We start from the raw sequence: 18,504 nt of genomic DNA, 5'->3' as shown, positions 1-18,504 counted from the left end.
ACTTTTTTATGATTTCATGTTTGTGGCCCTTCAAGTAAAAGTGAGTCAAGTAAAGTGGTGACTAGTCCGTCATTAACATTGATAAACAACATGTGATTACAGGGGCGTTATCTGATGCCTTTTTGGGGATTTAGTGTGGCTGTAAAGCAGGAAGTTGCAGTGAGGGCCACATAAGCACAAAGAAGCTTCATACAGTCTCTGCTTTGTAGCTTGCTACATGCCCCCTAACAAATTATCAAAAGTGGCAACATTGTTATGTACTCAGACTCAGAGAGAAGCTGATCTGCACATTTGGCTACTTTGTTCCATTCCATATGTGCCACTGTTTGCTAGGGTAGTGATTCAACTGCTGCTTTAAGCAGTTTCTGTTATTATTGTGAAGGACAGGGAGAGTGGTCTCTATTCTGGCTATTTCATGACTTCCAAGGAAAATTGAATGCTTAATGGGGCTGGCTTTGACAAACCTGCTTACACTTGGTCAGCAGGCACCTTATTAAGTATAATTGATTATGACAAATACTTTCATATTGTAAACAGACTCTGAGAGTTCCTCCAGCTCCAGTTTTCCTTTTGAAATTATGACCAATAAAATAACAAATAATTAAATATTATACAATGTAATATTGACAGAGGCCATTCTGTTGCAGTACTTTTACTTTACTATACTTACTTGTAGTCTACTTATAATTTGCATGTAAGTAAGATATTGAATGCATCATTTTGCATTTTTTAAACTGTGGGATTACTGCTTAAGTAAAGGGTGTGAATACTGTTTCCACTACTGACAAACACACTGTAGATACCTACATTATTTGGAATATGGACAGAAGTAGGCTACTTTATTAATCCTTTATTGGGGAAATTCTATATTTTAGAGAAAATGTAGGCCTGTGTTTCAGTTTCAGTTCAGACCAATGACAGAAACCTTCTATGAGAAGATAGATACCTGTTATAGAGCAGGGACCAGAACAGCCTAAAAATGGCTGGACTTCTATAAACACTCATAAAGATTTAAAGATCCTGGGTGTATTTCCCTTGGTGTTGAAGATCCCTGATCTAACTGATTCAACTCGGTGTTAAAATCGGTCTATCTACCCGAGATGTAAATGACATAAATTAGATTCAAGTGACCCATAACGAGAAGAACAAACCATGCAATGTAATGACATATGACGGTTCACTGTATCCTCAACTCGGCCACAGCGCATGCCTCTGGGCAGTAGAAAGGGGCGGGGCTAGGAGGTGGGCCGACCAGCTGTATGCAAGAGTGTGTTGGTGTGTGTGTTCGTCTCAACGAAGCACGAAATATGTCTCCTCTCAGCAAAGACGCACACACTAACGGGAGATGTGCTAGTTAACGGTTTTTTGATATTGAAAGTTTTGTTTTTGTCGACTAAAGATTGTTTCGATGTTATACTCTGTATATTAAAACATTCCGCTTCTAAAACGCAATATTTATTGGCCAAGAGCTGCCGACTTCGTTTCTACTAAAGAGTGTCCGCTTCCCCTCCCCTCGATGAAGCGCTGCGATGCCCTCTGATTTTATATCCCTCCTTAGCTCGGATCTCGACCTCAATTCCCCCAAATCTCTATACTCGAAAGGTAAGATTTTACTAAATAAATGATACTATGAAGACACTAATCCGTTTGTCCTGGTTTAATCGGAATTAATGATAGCTCATGTTAAGCTGCTAGCTAGCAATACTTAGCTTCTTTTCTGCTGTGTTAGCCAACCTAGCTAGCATAGTTAGTTAGCTGCATTTGGCTTCTGCATTGGCGAGTACCTGGTTGGTTAGCTGCCCATGTGACATGCGTGGAAGACCATGATACGCTAGGTTGCTCGTGTAATTATACGTGAGATCATATCGATGTGATTCGATTTGTCATTATTTAGTGTGCTGGTGATGGCTAGCATTAGGTCAGTTACATACTATTAGCTAGCTACAGCTGCGTGAGGTCGCTTTACAGCCTGTGTGTTTATATCGCGAGAGAAGGACGAAATGTAGTACATGCGTGTTGTTTTGTATACCCTCATAGTTTAGTTTTGTTGGGTGACAGTCCCTCTGTTATTTTGGTTTATGGATGGAATTGAGCCAGAGTTGTCCGCATCACATTCTCTGGTTTCACAGAAAGAATGCAGTTACTGGCACATGAAAGCTCAGGGCCAACATTTAATCTGTATGCGCTTTGGACACGTGTCAGTCTATTATGTTATTATTAGGAGTGTGTCGCAACATCAATTAGGAACTAGACCGTTAACTCTTTTTGTGATCAACTGGATTATTGGATTTGTACTGGCTTTCAGCAGCACTTTATCTGCAGGTCAATTTCCTCCCTGTTAACAAATGTATCAACTGTGTAACTGTCTGTGAATCTGCTTCTCAACACTGGCATCTATCGTGCTATTGTTTATTCATGAGCAGGCCTTGTATGTTGTGTGGTAACCTGAGACATGGATTTATGCATTTTGATAGGACACTGGTGGACAGCAGGTTTCCGGTCTTATTTCACCCTCTGATCTTAAATGTAGTCCACATTGTCATGATTAACAAATCGCATTTATGCCCAGTACAATCTTTACCTACCAGCTGTTCTCACATCTGTTTGGCTGCTATGTATAGGGTGCTCATGGACCAGCAGAAAGCACTGCTATATGACCCTGACATGCTCAGTTGAGCCTGCCATATGGTCACACTGTATCACATGTTGATTGTTTATTTATATCTCAGCAATTGGGTGTGTGCTGGTGTTGAGGTCAAGGTAGCAGACGTGCTCATCCACGATCTAGTGGGGGACCTCATGTAAATAAGACTGTAAAAGTGAGAAAGGACAGCTGGCCAAGTTGCCTTTGGCCTGCCAGCAAACAATCCACCATTTAGCTAGTTGGACATGTTTTTGGTTCAAAATAAGGCAAATGTTAAACCTCAATAGTGACCTGAACCTTAATCTCTTTAAATTGTTACATAAATAATAATAGTGATAGTAAAATATGTATTTGCATGCCAGGTCTTTTATACTCTGACTCTAAGAACCACATTTAGGATTTGTATGGTCTTCCAACTCTGTAACTAAAACATATGACAGCGATTTGGTTTTAACAAGTCAGCACATCTGTATGGAGAAACCCCATATGTGTCAATGTAAATGACAAAGGGGCTTGGAATAAAAGGTTGTCAAACTATATTTTCAGACCACTTCATTAGTTACACAAATGCCACCCATAATAGACATTTTTATGGCATAGTGCTCAAAATATACATTAAAATACCAGGATATTATGAACACTCATTCGGTTCAGTTTTGATTCAGGGTGCCGGAATTTGGCATTTGGTCTGGTTTATTTTATTTTACATAATTCTTTAACGCAACTCACAATATAAAATATTCAATAAAAGAAAAAGAATGTCTGCTGCTTTGACACTTCCCAAAGTGTTATCTATTTGACATCATCATCAATGTATTTTTCCTCCAACTGAAAGTAGAAAGTAATGTTTTTTTTTTTTTTTTTTGCTGAAATATTTTACGACACAGCTTGTATATTATCTTATCCTGCTCCCCTTTTCAAGTGTTTTCATTTAGATGGATAGAAAATCCCAAAAAGACAGTTTAGTCTTAGTCGGTAGGGGGGAAATAATCTTGCATCAACATGAGAAACTTGAGCTATAGCATCAGTGTGTGCGATTAGATTCCATTGTATGAGACTAACGTGGACATGTCATGTACCATGCACCAGATTTGGTGTGGCCATAGAATAACAATATACAGTAACAATATACAGTAGCGTGCATAAGACCAAGCCATTTGTTGTTTGTCATTGATTTTTGTATATTATGAGAACAACCCTGCAAAGACTAGAATGAATCATGTTAAACATGAAATTGGAGTTTATTTTTGTTCTGTTGTTATTTTATTGTGCCTGAACTGAATGCATTCATTTCGGTGCGTGCATCCATTGAGCTCCATTTACTGTCGGTCACCTGAGACGTATAAGAAGAAATGAAAGTGCCCTCTGCCTCATGACGTTTATTGACACATCCATGTCTATTTGTTTATTTACTGCACCTTTTGTAAGCTAGTACAGTGGTCACGTTCAGGCTAGGTTGACTACCACAAAGCTTGTGTTTTAGAAAGGTACAAAGTATGACATGCATGATTGTCTTTTATGGAAATGTAAACTAGATGTTCGTGGTAGTAATTGGGTTATAACCTAAGCTGGAATCTGGTTTATTCATCTGATCTACAATAGCAGGCACATGGAGAACCAAAGAGAGTATCCAGTCATTCATTGTCAGTATAATTCAGTTTCAATGTAAACAAAAATGTTGTAAATAGCAAAAAAGGCATTCTTAGTGGTTTTGAGTGCAGTGAGTAGCTCTTTTGTCTGCATTCTGGCCTGAGCATATTGTTACGAGTTCAAGAGTTTAATTAAAGGAGCCATTATTGGGCGCTCGGACACATTCTTGGTCTGCATATTTTTTTCATTTTCAACAGAAACATAGCCCTCATGTATTGTCTATTCATCTGTCATCCCCCATCTTAGCTCCAAGCCAGCTGCAAAGAATAAAAATGGACTGGTGACCTTGCCATTTGGCAAAACCTTTAAGGCATGTGTAATGTGAGCAGTGCATAACATTGAGATGAGGTAATTTAATTGTTGTAAGTGTAGGTTTAACTCAGTCCGCCCCCTGGCTGGCTGGTATGTTGCAGTGTACTTTTTTGGGCATACTCGGACAAGCTTGTAGAACTGTGCACATAAACTTAACAGATTCAATCATGTGATTTTTATTATAAATGGAGACAAACACCAACATTATCAGTGACCAGTATTCAATTGGGAGCAGTGAGAAGTTCAACTCTATATTTTTTTCAACTGAGGTTTATGAGTCAAGACATATTTTCTCTTGTACAGTTACTCTCTTTATTAAGTGTTCCTCCATCAATCAAACCGTTTGATTAGGACAGTAAAGCCATTTCTCTAGTAACCAGAAATACTATTATGTTTGATCTGTACTGAAAGGATGTGTGGTATCCCAGAGGAAGCACCTTATTCTGGCCACAAAATAAGAGAAGGCAAATGAAGGGGACTTTCATTGTATTAAATGCTTTCACATTGATGGAAAGCAACGCTTTTGGAGTCCTAAATGTAATGTGACGGTAGAATGGAATATCCAAAACCATGAAGTACCAGAAGTGAGCACCAAACACTCTGAATCTTTCTACGTACAGCTGTTTGACAACAAATAACACATACATTTAACATCTTTGGTTTTTTCCTTAGGCTGAAATGTGTTTTTTTTTTATTGAGGAAAGAAAGCAAACTACAACTATGAAGTAAACATCTGGGGTAAACCCTGTATGCAGGAAGGACGTGTGTAAGCAAGCAGACATTATTGATTCATTGAAAACTAAAATCTCACTTTTAAGTTTCTATGCTTGTGCTTCTTTGCCCTGTGATCTTCAAGCACTCAGGGAGAGCGTGTGACGTATGCATCATTCAGACCAGCATCGTTTAACCCAGTGTTGACTCATTTTGATCTGGCCAATGCATGTCATCCAACCGGCTTTGTGACCCTCCTCCCAATCTGGGTTGAAGGATGCCCAGCCCAGTGAACAGGCATTCCTGTTATCCTTGTTATGTAATGTAATTTTTTTTCCTTTTTTTTTTTTTTTGCAGGAATATATATGTAATACCCAACTGCTGCATATGTAGTGTGAGTCTGTGACCGGTGATGACATTTGTTATGTGAACAAGGTTGAACAAGCACTCAGTAGACTCACAAAATACACACATCTCCTGTGTGAAAGGGGTAATAGTCAAGACTGAAGTCATGTCGGGTTGCCAGTCAATCTGTAATGCATCCATGCACAAAGACACTCTCTTTACCCCATGAACAAAGAACAACAGACACAGATGGAGAGTTATCGTGAGGATCATGCACACTTTGCTATTTGCTTTAAGGCCACATTAAAGTTTATTATGTGGGCTATTATCCAAGACGCAGAGGTGTGTAGAGATCTTTTGTTTAACATTGTATTTTAAAGTTTTAAAGTGTCATGGTTTGTCTGGTTTAAAGGGATTGTTCACTTAAACAACATGGTCATTGACAATAATCTACAGATGTCATTACGGACAGTTTCACTTGTGTCCTGCACAGGACACTGTTCACAGGAGGTGAATTAGAACAACTCTTTCTAGATGTGGAAAGAAACATTGCTGATGAGTTTTCTTAAATGTAATTTTTGGACACTTGGATGACCACAAACCTAATGCCATTCAGCTCTGCTGTAATGACATTTGCTGCAGGCTACATTTTCAAACCCCCCTGGATGGATAAACAGTTTTTTATTGTATTTTTGAGGGAACTATCCCTTACCGTGGAGCTGGCCTCTATCTCAATGCTCAAAGTTTTGCCTGTCTGTCTGAACTAGAGTGCTGTGTAGCTCTTTGTGTGAATTGTGGTGACTTTGTGTTGTCAACAGCATCGTTGTCGTCAGAGAACTGCAAGATCATGTGTCTTGTCAGTTTCACTATTCTGCTGGTGCGAAGTCATAGCTGAGTATCAGATGACTACTACACATGCTGGGTGCCGCCGATGCACAGCTGAAATATCCATGTCAGGGTGTTGATGGTTCCTCTGTTTCTTAGCAACCAGACTACCTAATCGTGTTTACCTGCCATCGAATGCAGTTTATTCCTGTGTAGCTGCAGTGGTTGGTTATAGCCTACTAGAAATCATCTAACCATCAAATATCAAGGAATGTCTCTGTGGGTCTTATTACACTAAAAGCCATGGGAGGCTAATTTAGTTTATCATAAGATAGCATGTGTTGTGTTAGTGTTGACAGCAGAATATTTTGTAGGTGTGGGAAAAACTAAACATGAGACCCAGGTTTTGCTTTCAGTCCCATTCCAGGATTGCTTCCTATTGGCACCACTACATTTTGTGAAGAATATGTACTGACACCCTGACATGGAAGTATATAATAGTGCTGTCAGTTAAACGCGTTATTAACGGCGTTAACGCAAACTCATTCTATCGGCGTCAATTTTTTTATCGCGAGATTAACGTTCTTTTTGGTCTAGCAAACTTTGTCGTTTTTTTCACATGCTGTTGCAACAACTAGTAACGTTAGAAAAACTACAACACCACACCAGATCTAGCTAGACCAGAAACAAAACAACAGGCACGCCGCACACACTTGTTTTGGGCTTGTGAGCCGGCCAAAGAGTAGCAGGCTAATGTTACGTTTTGAGTGGATGGCAAGCACGAGACGCCGAAATGGATGCCAATAAGATTCTGAATGGATCATGGTTCCTGCCAAATGGTTCCATTGACAAGACCAGAGTGATCTGTGTGTTTTGTCGTTGTGAACTGAGCTATCACCGCAGCACGTCCAGTCTGAAATGCCACTTGACGGACAAGCACACAGCTGATGCCAATTCTCCGACCCCTCGTCAAAGCCAGGCGGCAAAAGCACAAAGCAAGCCGATCCACTTTTCCATGTTGATAAGAGCATTAAAAAGAGAAAAAAATAATGGGACAAAAAGAAATCTAGGGACATTTAGAATAGATACACATGTGCGATTAATTGCGAGTTAACTATGACGTTAATGTGATTAATCGCGATTAAATATTTGAATCGTTTGACAGCACTACTATATAATAATGTATGCTTGGTGTTAAAGGGGTTTAACTTGTGAACTTAAACCTGGCCATCTCAAGTTAACTGGCAGCAAAAGCAGATATTGCTCTGTCCTCTTTTTTTTTTTTAAACAGTGAGTCATAAAATTCCCACTTGTGATTCATGGAAAACCTTTTCGAGTTACTTTGTCCTGAAACAAACGTTAGTCTTTTTTTGTTTTTTTAGGACCTAATTTATCTTTTCCTGCTCATCCTTTATGACAGAGTCGGTATATGACCTCCTCCCCAAAGAGCTCCAGCTCCAGCCGTCGTCCACCCAGACAGACCCACCCACCATGAGCCAGAAGAGTGGGGGAGAGGCGGGCCCTCCCCCCTCTGCAGCCTTGGCCTCAGGTGAGCTACCTGCTAAGTCCATGAAAACCATGATCTGGGATCAGTTTCCTCTTGCCAAACTATTCCCCAAAACAGGAGGGGTGAAACAACTCAGATTGCCTTGTATCAGTGTCTGGGGGCAACTTCACCCTTTCACCAGTTTCTGAGACAATATTTGTGACCGTTTGAGATTATAAGATAGTATAGTATTTATATTTCACTGAAGGTATTTTAATACTGCTGGCATAGCAAGGCACGGCAATATTGGATTTCACTTGGGTATATCAGAAGTTTCGCTGGTTCCATGAGGCTACGGTGGTACCACGTGGGGTGTGGGGGCAGAGTGTTAGAGGTGGTTTTTACAGTTGGACTTAAACTGTATTTGAATATATTTTGGGATTCTCAATTTTTCCATTATCAAGCTGTATTAAAGGAACCATCATTTAGTGAAAATCTATAGTGTCCTCTCTGTTTGACATGTCAGCGTTAGGTGACCCTGTTAGGAACTTTCCAAGCAGCAGCGTAGGAAGAGGCATTGCGTAACTTGACTCTGTGTGTTGGGCCTTTTGATATTCACCCAAACTGCAATAAGCGCCTGCAACCCTTCACCTAACCAGTTCACTTTATAAAACTGAATGACTGAAAAAAGATATATGTCAAAAATCACTAAATATAGTTTTCGTCCAACTTCTAAACTTATTATCTAACTAACCTATACCATGCTACTGGCAGTGACTATGATTTAAGAATCGCACTGGCTTCTTTGTAATGACAGTCATACACAGTCCTTTTCCTGAAAAGCTTTGCTCCAAGAAATGGCGAGTTTGTATTAACAGCATGCTAACATAGCTTGTTCTTTCTCATTTCGCTCATTCCCCCCAATGCTTGTGCTTAATGCTTTCTTTTCACTCGTATTCAGGTGGTAAAGCCTTAGAGATGCAGCATAACCAGTACCGCTGATCCAGATACTGTCTTTTGACTTAAGCAGTCATCTCAGACATTCCTCATGTTATGACATTATATTGTGTTCCAGAGTCTTTTGAATTAGCACATCTGTCTGAAGGTGTCAGTGTAGTTTTTTTTTTTTTTATAAGTTGTGTTTTTAAATATTTTAACAAGTGCCTAAAACAGAAACAGCCTATGCTCATTTGTCATTCACACATACTCTTTTACTTATACAACAATAGGTCATCGGATAATTTATTTTGGTCTCAAACTGTTTGAGCTTTGAAGCTAAAATGATGGATCTACTCTTATGTTTCAAATCAGCCGACATTGTCAGTAAATACAAAGGTTCTGTCTCTTTATGAAACAGTGAAGTTGCCCCAAGCTATCATTGGACTTTCTTTTTTGGTCTGATCTTGGATCATGGTTTAGGGCAGCCAACATCAACTAAAACGCTAAAGGATTCTATTCTTGAGTTTCCTCCACAGCAAGAGCAAACTAACTGGTCAACAGTGTTGGAGAGAGCACTTTTGTTAACGCTACCTTTTTAACTATCCTGTCTGACCCAGCTGGCCCTAAGCAGTGCTGATCAAAAGCATGACTACTGTAATGTCCGTCAGATCATCATTAACCAAATACACATGCTTCAAAATGTCTATAAATGATCAACTTCAAAAGTAATTCCTTCTTCAGTATATGAACTTATCCAATTTACTGATTGACAGAAGTTGAATCTTGAATGATCAGCTCTCTTGTTGCTCATTGGCTGTCTCGTTTTTATTGCAGGAAGTTCCCTCTGAGGCAGGGAGTGTCTGCATATAAAATGGTCTGCAGTTCACTGCTCCATAGGTCAGAGGCTTGTTTATTCTGTCTCCATGGCTACGCTCAGTCCCAACCAAATCTTCCAATTGGCATGCACAAACTACTGTTTACTACTGAATGCACATTGCACAAACTGTACTGTAACCCTGGCAACCCTGGCAAAGTTAATTTGGCGCCACATTACCAGCTTGCAAATTTGGCTGTACAAGAAAGTTTGACCAGATTTTGTTATGTTTCTTTCTGGCAATGTGTATGTAACAACTTGTAGCTTGCTTTTGTTTTTGTAAACAAAGCATGTCAGTTTTGTCACATTGATTTTAATTGAGAACGGTTTTGTAGGAATCAAAACATTGTGGGACCTATAGTACCCTTCTCAACTTTAACTTCAGAATATTTGATCAATGCTTGAAAGCTCTCGCATGCACAGTGAGAGCATATAACCCACAACAGTCTGTTGAAATTAGAGTTGGGAAGAGGGGAAATCAATACAAATCATGCACAAATTCAGCTGCTTGAATGGGACTGCTAGCCTGCACTGTGCTGAGCATCTGTACTAACTTATTTATCTGTATATACTACTACAGATGCCACCTCTTCCACCTCCAGCCCCTCTGCCTCTTCCTCCCTGGCCATGGGAACTCCATCCACTGGCTCTACCTCATCCTCAGAGCATCTCAAGATTCCCCAGCATCTCCACTCCACTGGAGGGGATGGAGCTTCAGAGATTCAAGGTATGGAGGGTGCTGTGTCTGCCCCCAGCAGAGGCAACAGTGGAGCAAACGCTGCAACAGGAGACATAGGGTCAGGAGTGTTGTCAGGGCTAGGAGTCCAGCAGCCTCAAAACACCCCATCAAAACGGAGGCCTGTGTTGAGCATATCCCCGCCACCTGAGGATCTATTTGACGACAGCCAGATGTCTTGCCAAGAGGAGCCTGCCATATCTGGTCCAATAGGTCCAGATTCAGAGCATAGCAGCAGCATGTGGGCTGATGACTCCGTCTCCAACTTCAGCTTGATCAGCTCCATCTCCTACAATGACAACACAGAGGTGCCGCGCAAGTCGAGGAAACGCACCCCTCGCCAACGGCCTGGGCCCAAGCCTGCTCCTCCGGAGGACAGCATGGATGTGTTTGATGCTGACAGCGCCAAGGGCCCTCACTTTGTCCTATCCCAGCTGGGCACAGACAAGACCAGTCCCATAACAAGGTGAGGTGACCCTTGTCCAGAGCACATTTTGTCCTCATTTTAACTCGTATCTCTGTCCCTCTGTAGGAATAGAGTAAACGTCAAATTTTATTTTGTAATGGTAATTTAATTTCTATAAGTCACATTAATGTTGTCATGCGATTATTTATTTATTTATTTTTTGTTACCCTGCAGCTCTCTCGAGTCAGGAACTGCAGTGAAGGGTGGGTCACTGTCTACTCAGTTCCCCCAGAAGAGTGATGGGAAAGAGCTAAAGATTTTGGTGCAGCCAGAGACCCAGCACAGAGCTCGCTATCTGACCGAGGGCAGCAGAGGTTCTGTAAAAGACCGCACACAGCAGGGATTCCCCACTGTCAAGGTTTGACAAAGAAGGATGCACTGGCTGCTTCTTAACACCTAAGTTGGAAGTGGCTGAATAAGGCCAAAAATACACAGGACACAGAGGGTGGAGTAACTGTGCGCCACAAGAGAATACTCATGCCAGTTCAGACACATCAGAAGCATTTACTAAACCAATGCCCATCAGCACATTTTCGTTTTGAGCTACTTTAAAAGGGTTATTTTACAATGGGTAGCCTGCTGTATTTCACGTGGTACAAAGTTTTTTGACAAGTCAACAACAGACCCAATTTTCAGAACTATTACTGATAAATCTGAGCAGGGAAGTGAAGGACTAGTGCCTGTCCTTCATTCATTAATAAGGCACTTAACCCTTGACTGTTCCACTGGGACTTCTTAGTGGCCAGCACATGGAACTGTGGCTGTGTTGAGCTCCCATCTGTTATTGTGTGTAAAATATGAATCACTCAATGAAACAACCCTGAAATAAATCCGCGTACATATACGCTAACCGTAAAGATGGTTGAAAGTTAACATGGATGCTTTAGTAAGGAAGCATCACTTAGTATGCGTTTCGCAATTACTCCATGACCGGTGTGCTTTTGGTTTAAAACCACTTTATTCTTTAATAGTGTTATGATTTCTGTTATTAGTGAGGGTCAATTCAATTATTTACACACAATTCCTGTTTCTGTTTTATCCAGTTGGAAGGCGTGAGTGAACCAGTTGTGCTGCAGGTGTTTGTTGCGAATGATGCAGGCAGAGTAAAGCCTCACGGTTTCTACCAGGCATGCAGAGTGACAGGGCGCAACACCACTGCTTGCAAGGAGGTGGACATAGAGGGCACCACTGTTATTGAGATCCCTCTGGAGCCGAGCAATGACATGACACTGGCGTAAGGGGATATTTTTCGTGGATAATTCTGTATCAGTTAACATTTACACAATGTTGATGTTTAAGAAGTTCTTAGAGTGCTTGTCATGTATTTCCCATCCTGTGGTGATTCTACAGGGTGGACCGTGTAGGAATTTTGAAGCTGCGTAATGCAGATGTGGAGGCCCGTATTGGTGTGGCAGGGTCCAAGAAGAAGAGCACACGTGCCAGGCTGGCCTTCAGAGTCAACATCCCCCAACCTGATGGATCAGCCCTTACTCTACAGGTCGCTTCATCACCCATCCTCTGCAGTGAGTAGTTCAGGCACAATATGAAAAAAAAAAGCTACTAAGGTAACAGCCACCACCAGGCTTCATGAGGCTTAATGCTGGGGAATGCTGTGTTTCCAGTGATGTGATATGTGGTGTTTGGCTATCATCAAACAGCATTTAGGATGATAGCCATAGAACATTGGTCTCATCAGACCGTGGAACTTTCTATCTTTTTGTTTCAGTCTTCCACATGCCATCTGGCAAACACTAGCCCAGATGTCATGTGACTTTGATTCTTTGACACTTCTGTCATTCTCCAGCCCAGCCAGCAGGAGTGCCAGAGATCCTGAAGAAGAGTCTTCACAGCTGCTCAGTGAGAGGAGGAGAGGAAGTTTTTATCATCGGGAAGAACTTTCTCAAAGGAACCAAAGTTATTTTTCAGGAGAATATTGCAGGTGCTGTAGCCAGCTTGGTGTTGTCCTTAGTTGTATCGCAATGTAATTTGCGTGGACACGAGTTTCTGCATGTCAACCTCTGATGGACTAAACAACAACAAATATTTTTGTTTTATTTGCAGATGATAATTCCTGGCACGCTGAGGCAAAGATTGACATGGACCTTTTCCATCAGGTAAATGCAGCTGACTGATATGTATACTCTGCTGTTTCTTCTGGAATGATATAAGCTGCCATTTTGTTGTCTTAAACTGCATTCATTCACTATTTATGAGATTTGATGGATCTTTAATTTTTCCAGAACCATTTGATAGTGACAGTCCCTCCGTTCCACAACCAGTCAGTCACTTCTCCCATTTCTGTGGGAATATTCGTGATGACCAATGCTGGTAGATCACATGATGCCCAGCCCTTCACCTACACTCCAGACTCAGGTACTGCCACTGGCTCAACTAGATGCTAATCCCATTTTTAAGATACTGTGACCATATTATGAGGAAAAATGCTAGAACAGATCGTTTAAATGAAAGGTTTCAGTATTGCTTAAATGCCAGAAATCATCAATGACATATCACATCAGCTTAAATCACAAAACATTATTATAGGACAGATACAAAGCTATCCTGTGTTTCCACTCTTACCCACAGCTGATAACTCAAATGTCCAGACAGTAAAAACAGAGGGACCCTCTCTGGTCAAGACGTGTATATTTGATGGCCAGATCAAATCTATATCTCCTGAGCAAACTGACAGCTCTGCGCCGCCTTCCAAACGGCAAGAGGACACACCAATGGAAGTGTCTAGCAATCCACCATCGACAGATGTCTTTAAGGTAAGACACCATCCGTTCTCTAAAAAGCGGAATCAAAATGTCTACTTCAGAATTGCAGTTGGTAACATTTTTGTTTCCTCTCTTTTCTAAGCCGTCCCCTGACCCTCTTGTTGCGGTGCAGCAGACGCTGGAGCTTCGCTCTAGTCCTCATCCAGGTGGAGATTCCTTTCAGAGCCCAATGCCTCTACAACCTGAAGATGTGGAGCTTCCCCCGGCACCCCCTGTCTTCCCCAGCCTAGAGTCTCTCAACACCATACAAAAGCAAGACATTGCCCCCTCAACCTCCTTCCCAGTGCCAGGCGATATTACAATCCCCCCTGTGACACCAGAGGTCCCTCAACAATTCCTCAGAGACCCTCAGGACAACATACCTCCTGAGAGCTCCAATAATAGTGGAGGGGTCGTAGTTGTGGCCATGTCCCAGATAGGGACTCCCTCTCAGCCCCAGCCACAACAATCACAGGTTCCCCTGTTCCCCCAGGAAGGGGTGGTCCAGCTGGAGAGGGCAGTAAGGGAGCTACAGGCTGGAGGTAGCACCACGCTTCAGCAGGTGTTGGAGGCGGCTGTAGCCCAGCAGCAGCTGAACTCAGTGCTGTACAGCCCCACCCCCTCTGCAGACTCCCTTCAGCAGCACGTCCAGGAGAATATGAATAGCCTTAGATTGGGAACCACAGATAATTCATTATCAACACAGCAACAGCTACAGATACAACAGCAACAGCAGATACAACAGCAACAGCAGATACAACAGCAACAGCAGATACAACAGCAACGGCAGATGCAACAGCAACAGCAGATACAACACCAACACCAGATACAACACCAACAGCAGATACAACAACAACAACAACAAATACAGCAACAGTTTCAACAGCATCAACAACTGCAGCAACAACAGCAAATCCTTGGTACCCTCCAGCATCAACAGCAACAGCAACATTTACAGCAGCAACAGCAGCAAGTTCCTGGCAACATGCAGATCCAACAACAACTTATGTTACAGCCACACGATCAGCAGCAACTCATGGAGAATATTCAACAGCAACAACAGTTGCAACAAAATCAGCAACAGCAAGTGCTTAACAACATCCAACTTCAGGATCAGCAACAACAAAATCAAATACTAACCAATTTACAGCAACATCAGTTACAGCAGCAGCAGCAGCAACAACAGCAGCAGCAACAGCAGCAGCAACAGCAACAACAACAACAACAGCAACAACAACAACAACAACAACAACAACAACAACAACAACAGCAGCAGCAGCAAAATCAAGTGTTGAGCAACTTACAACTGCAAGAGCAGCAGGTGTTGGAGAATTTACAGCAGTGCCTTCAGGCTGAGTTGCTTCAGCCCCAGATCCACTCCTCCCCCCAAGGACAGCAGCCAGTGTCCATCCTTCAACAGGCCGGAGAGCTGCTCACCATTCAGACCAGCTTCCCAACACAGCCTCCATCCCACACATCTCCCCCACAGCAGCTCTTTCAATCGCCCAGGCCCTTGGCTGAGACCCAGGGCTCTCAACAGCAGGTCCAGGCGGCCCTGCTCCAGAATACGCTGACTGTTCTGACGAGTGGCAGTCTCAACTCAGAGCAGCAGCCTACAGGGTCAACACTATACCTGTCTCCAAACCCTCAGCCCCACCAACAGCAACAGCAGCTGGCATTCATCTCCTCCATGGAGACATCTAACAGCCAGCCCCAGTCTGTTGCTATGTTTCAGAACCAACCCCAAGCTCAGCTTTCCCAAATGCAGCAACAGAGCACCCCAATGGAGCAACAGCAGTCTCCACAGCAGAACCAACAACAGCCAACGCAGCTTTCAATGGGCCAGCAGGGCTCCTTGTTCCAAAGTATCCCAAACCACTCACAGCCTAACTCTGTCCCCCAGAACCAGCTTTCCCAACCCCAGCAGACAGGTCTCCTCCTCTGCACCACAGATCTTAACCCCCAGGCTATTCCCCCAACTATTCTATTTAGCACCCAGACCCAAGGCTCTTCCCCTCTGGGGAGCATTAGTGTTGGAATCCCCCAGCCAGACACAGCAGAGCCCATGTCCTTCCAAGACCAGAGCTCCTCAGGCAGCAACTCTACATCCACTGAGAACCAACAGCAGAGCCTGTACCAGGAACAGCAGCCAATGCAAGTGGGCCTGAGTTCCAGCAGCGTCCCGAGCAGTCAACCTGTGGAGCTGTTCTTGCCACAGACATCTCTGTCCAGCCTGCAGAGCACTATTGGCTCACAAGACCTGAACAACCAGGCTCCAGCCCCTGGCACAACCATCTTTGTGGTACAGGGTGGTGTGAGTGTGGTAGCCAACCCTGGCCAGCAGCCCCCAGAGCAGCTTTTCCAGACATCAGTCGGTGGGAATGTGGCTCCACAAGGACAGGCCAACCTGTTTGTGTTTGGCATCCAGAATGGTAAGATGATTTGGTTTTCTCCACCTCTGAAGTACAGTAAATCCGAGTTAAGTAACTGTGTTGAATCCCTGCCAATGTCACTGCCAATAGCTTTACCTACTGTTTTGATTATAGTGATTATTTCCATTTTCTCTTCCTCCCAGACTCGCCCCAGCTCCTCAACTCCTCTGGACCCACGCTGCAAGCTCAGGGCCAGCCCCAGAACTCCAGTCACATGCCTCTGTTGGACCAGCCTATGGCCCAAGCTTCCTCCACCATGCACAGCAGCTTACAGAACACCCTTCAGGCACAAATGCAGTCCAGCTTAGAGAACGCCATGCAGAGCAGTCTACAGAATGCAATGCAGACAAACACGCAAACATCTCTGCAGTCCACTTTACAGGCAACCATAGAAACAAGCCTGTCAACTCCAATGCAGACCAATCTACAGACACAGATACAGAGCAGCTTACAGAATCAATTGCAGGCATCAATGTCTGCATCATCCAACATGGATAAAATTGAGGACCTATTGGAAAGCCTACAGAAGCAGTGATAAATGTTAGGACCATGTGGGAACTAAGGAGAGTGAGTGATATGGTGATATGTAGCTGAGAGTTGTACATTCTTACATCAATTAACAGAACGGTGGAGTGTGGTGTTTTTTGCCAATGCCACAATACTTAACTTAATAAAAAATTAAATATTTAAGAATTAAATTCCCCCTTTACCCAAAACGCAAATTATGAGCTCACATAATTCTGTTTTTATGGACTAGTTACAGCCTTCATATATCCATTGTCCTTGAATTGAAGAATTCGCCTTTGTTATTACCCCTCTTGCAGGAACAGAGAGGCCTGTAATAACTGCTTTATCCATCAGTCTCAGAAATGCAGTGTTTTCTTGTTACTGTTTTAATAATGTGAGCCTAAGAGATGATGATGATGATTAAAAAAAAAAAACTACCAGGTGTGGTTAAAAAACTGGAAAGGGATAAAGAATGTCAGCGACAGGGAAACGGGGGAATAGCTATGTGATGGAGATGAGTCTGTAAGAGCAGGCAGAGTAGAAAAAAAACAGCCAGCCATGGAGTGAATATCAGATTGCACAGAAGTGTCAGATATAGGCTGAATCTCATTTGTGTGAGCGTGTAAACTCTAAGCCTTCCTTTCCGTCTTTTTCTCTGTCATGTGGAAATTGGGGATATTACCTGGCATAAAAACAGAGATGAAATGTCACCACTCAATTTAAACTATTGACATGGATAATGTAAGAATTGTTTAGTTTTTTTTTATTAATTAAACAATGTGTTTGCATATGTCAACAATTTGACTAACATCTACTCTAAGAGTAAAGACTATTAAATGAAGTACATTTGTAGAATGTTTTGCCTCCATATTTGCTGGCATGACTGGAGTAGGCACCTGAGCAGACCGTCAGGAGGAGGAGAGTTTAAATATTGAGCAACTTCACAAAAATGAAGTCACTCACTAAAATGGGTATAAATACATTCTGGTATTGCGGAAAGAGGAGGGACTCTTAATCACTCGCAAATGAGATTCACCCTGGTGAATAATGTGACTTGGCCTTTCGTTTTGGCACCGCCCAGTGTTTTCATAGGTTAAGGCCTCATTAATGGCTTTGCAAAAGCCTTCTTGCTGAAATTTAAAGAAGCATTCAATTATTTAGTGTGTGTATCTTTTTGTGTTTTGAAGAAGTTGTTAACCTTTACCAATTTAATGTGGATAGAAAGAAACTTTCCACTGGTGAAAATGGAGTGTTGTGTGGTTTTATAAACATTTTATCTCAAGCACTTTATAACCTCTAGCTAATCCTTATATCCGTCTACAGCTCTCTACTGACCCAGCTGAATTTGTACTCTGAGACGTCCAGTTAAAAAAACAAGACAGCAGTTGTCTTTGTAAAGGTAAATGCATCTTAACCTAGCATTTCCACATTTTCTCATGTCTGAATATTTTTGAGGTTTATGACAACTTTGTATAGAATGTCTACTCACTGTTGAATTCCTCTTTGTATTCAGTCTCAGTGGTCCAGTCAAGTATGTCTAAACAAACAGCCATTCACTCAAAAGCATTGTCATTTGTCAGTGTTGGAGTGGCAAGTAGGCCTTTGTATTTTACACACTGACAAAACCTTTAAACCGTTAAAAGACTGTTTTACCTTGTATTGTTTAGATATTTAAGTTTTTGTCTCAGTGTTGGTACCGTGTGCAGGCCGGCGCAATGTGAAGTTGGCATCCAGTACTCGTCCCCTGTGTTGTGAACAGGGGCTCACTGGTAAATGAAATCTCTGTTACATAGAGGCCGCCATTTTGATTCTTATCTA

General features: G+C 42.3%; 1 protein-coding gene across 4 annotated transcripts in view; it reads left to right on the top strand.

Annotated features, from left to right (window-relative positions):
* The first annotated feature begins 1,268 nt into the window (after positions 1 to 1,268).
* LOC144522034 (nuclear factor of activated T-cells 5-like) overlaps positions 1,269 to 18,504 on the top strand; it is a 19,531-nt gene continuing 2,295 nt past the window's right edge. Inside the window, exons 1-12 of one of the 4 annotated variants that reach the window (XM_078256794.1) lie at positions 1,269 to 1,602; positions 7,908 to 8,036; positions 10,367 to 10,988; positions 11,163 to 11,346; positions 12,032 to 12,222; positions 12,339 to 12,511; positions 12,793 to 12,927; positions 13,050 to 13,102; positions 13,229 to 13,361; positions 13,575 to 13,759; positions 13,851 to 16,179; positions 16,323 to 18,504. The exon at positions 16,323 to 18,504 is cut by the window's right edge and continues 2,295 nt beyond it. In XM_078256794.1, the coding sequence (XP_078112920.1) occupies positions 1,530 to 1,602; positions 7,908 to 8,036; positions 10,367 to 10,988; positions 11,163 to 11,346; positions 12,032 to 12,222; positions 12,339 to 12,511; positions 12,793 to 12,927; positions 13,050 to 13,102; positions 13,229 to 13,361; positions 13,575 to 13,759; positions 13,851 to 16,179; positions 16,323 to 16,714 (4,599 nt within the window). In that variant the 5' untranslated portion in view covers positions 1,269 to 1,529 and the 3' untranslated portion in view covers positions 16,715 to 18,504. Of the gene's footprint in view, positions 1,603 to 2,160; positions 2,323 to 7,907; positions 8,037 to 9,746; positions 9,810 to 10,366; positions 10,989 to 11,162; positions 11,347 to 12,031; positions 12,223 to 12,338; positions 12,512 to 12,792; positions 12,928 to 13,049; positions 13,103 to 13,228; positions 13,362 to 13,574; positions 13,760 to 13,850; positions 16,180 to 16,322 lie in introns of those variants that run through there. The other 3 variants (XM_078256793.1, XM_078256796.1, XM_078256795.1) reach the window with 3 other exon arrangements.

This window comes from Sander vitreus, chromosome 8 (assembly GCF_031162955.1).
Source record: "Sander vitreus isolate 19-12246 chromosome 8, sanVit1, whole genome shotgun sequence".
NCBI classification, from domain to species: Eukaryota; Metazoa; Chordata; class Actinopteri; order Perciformes; family Percidae; genus Sander; species Sander vitreus.
The sequence above is the reverse complement of the archived record's forward strand: the minus strand, read 5'-3'. Positions and strand labels throughout refer to the sequence as shown.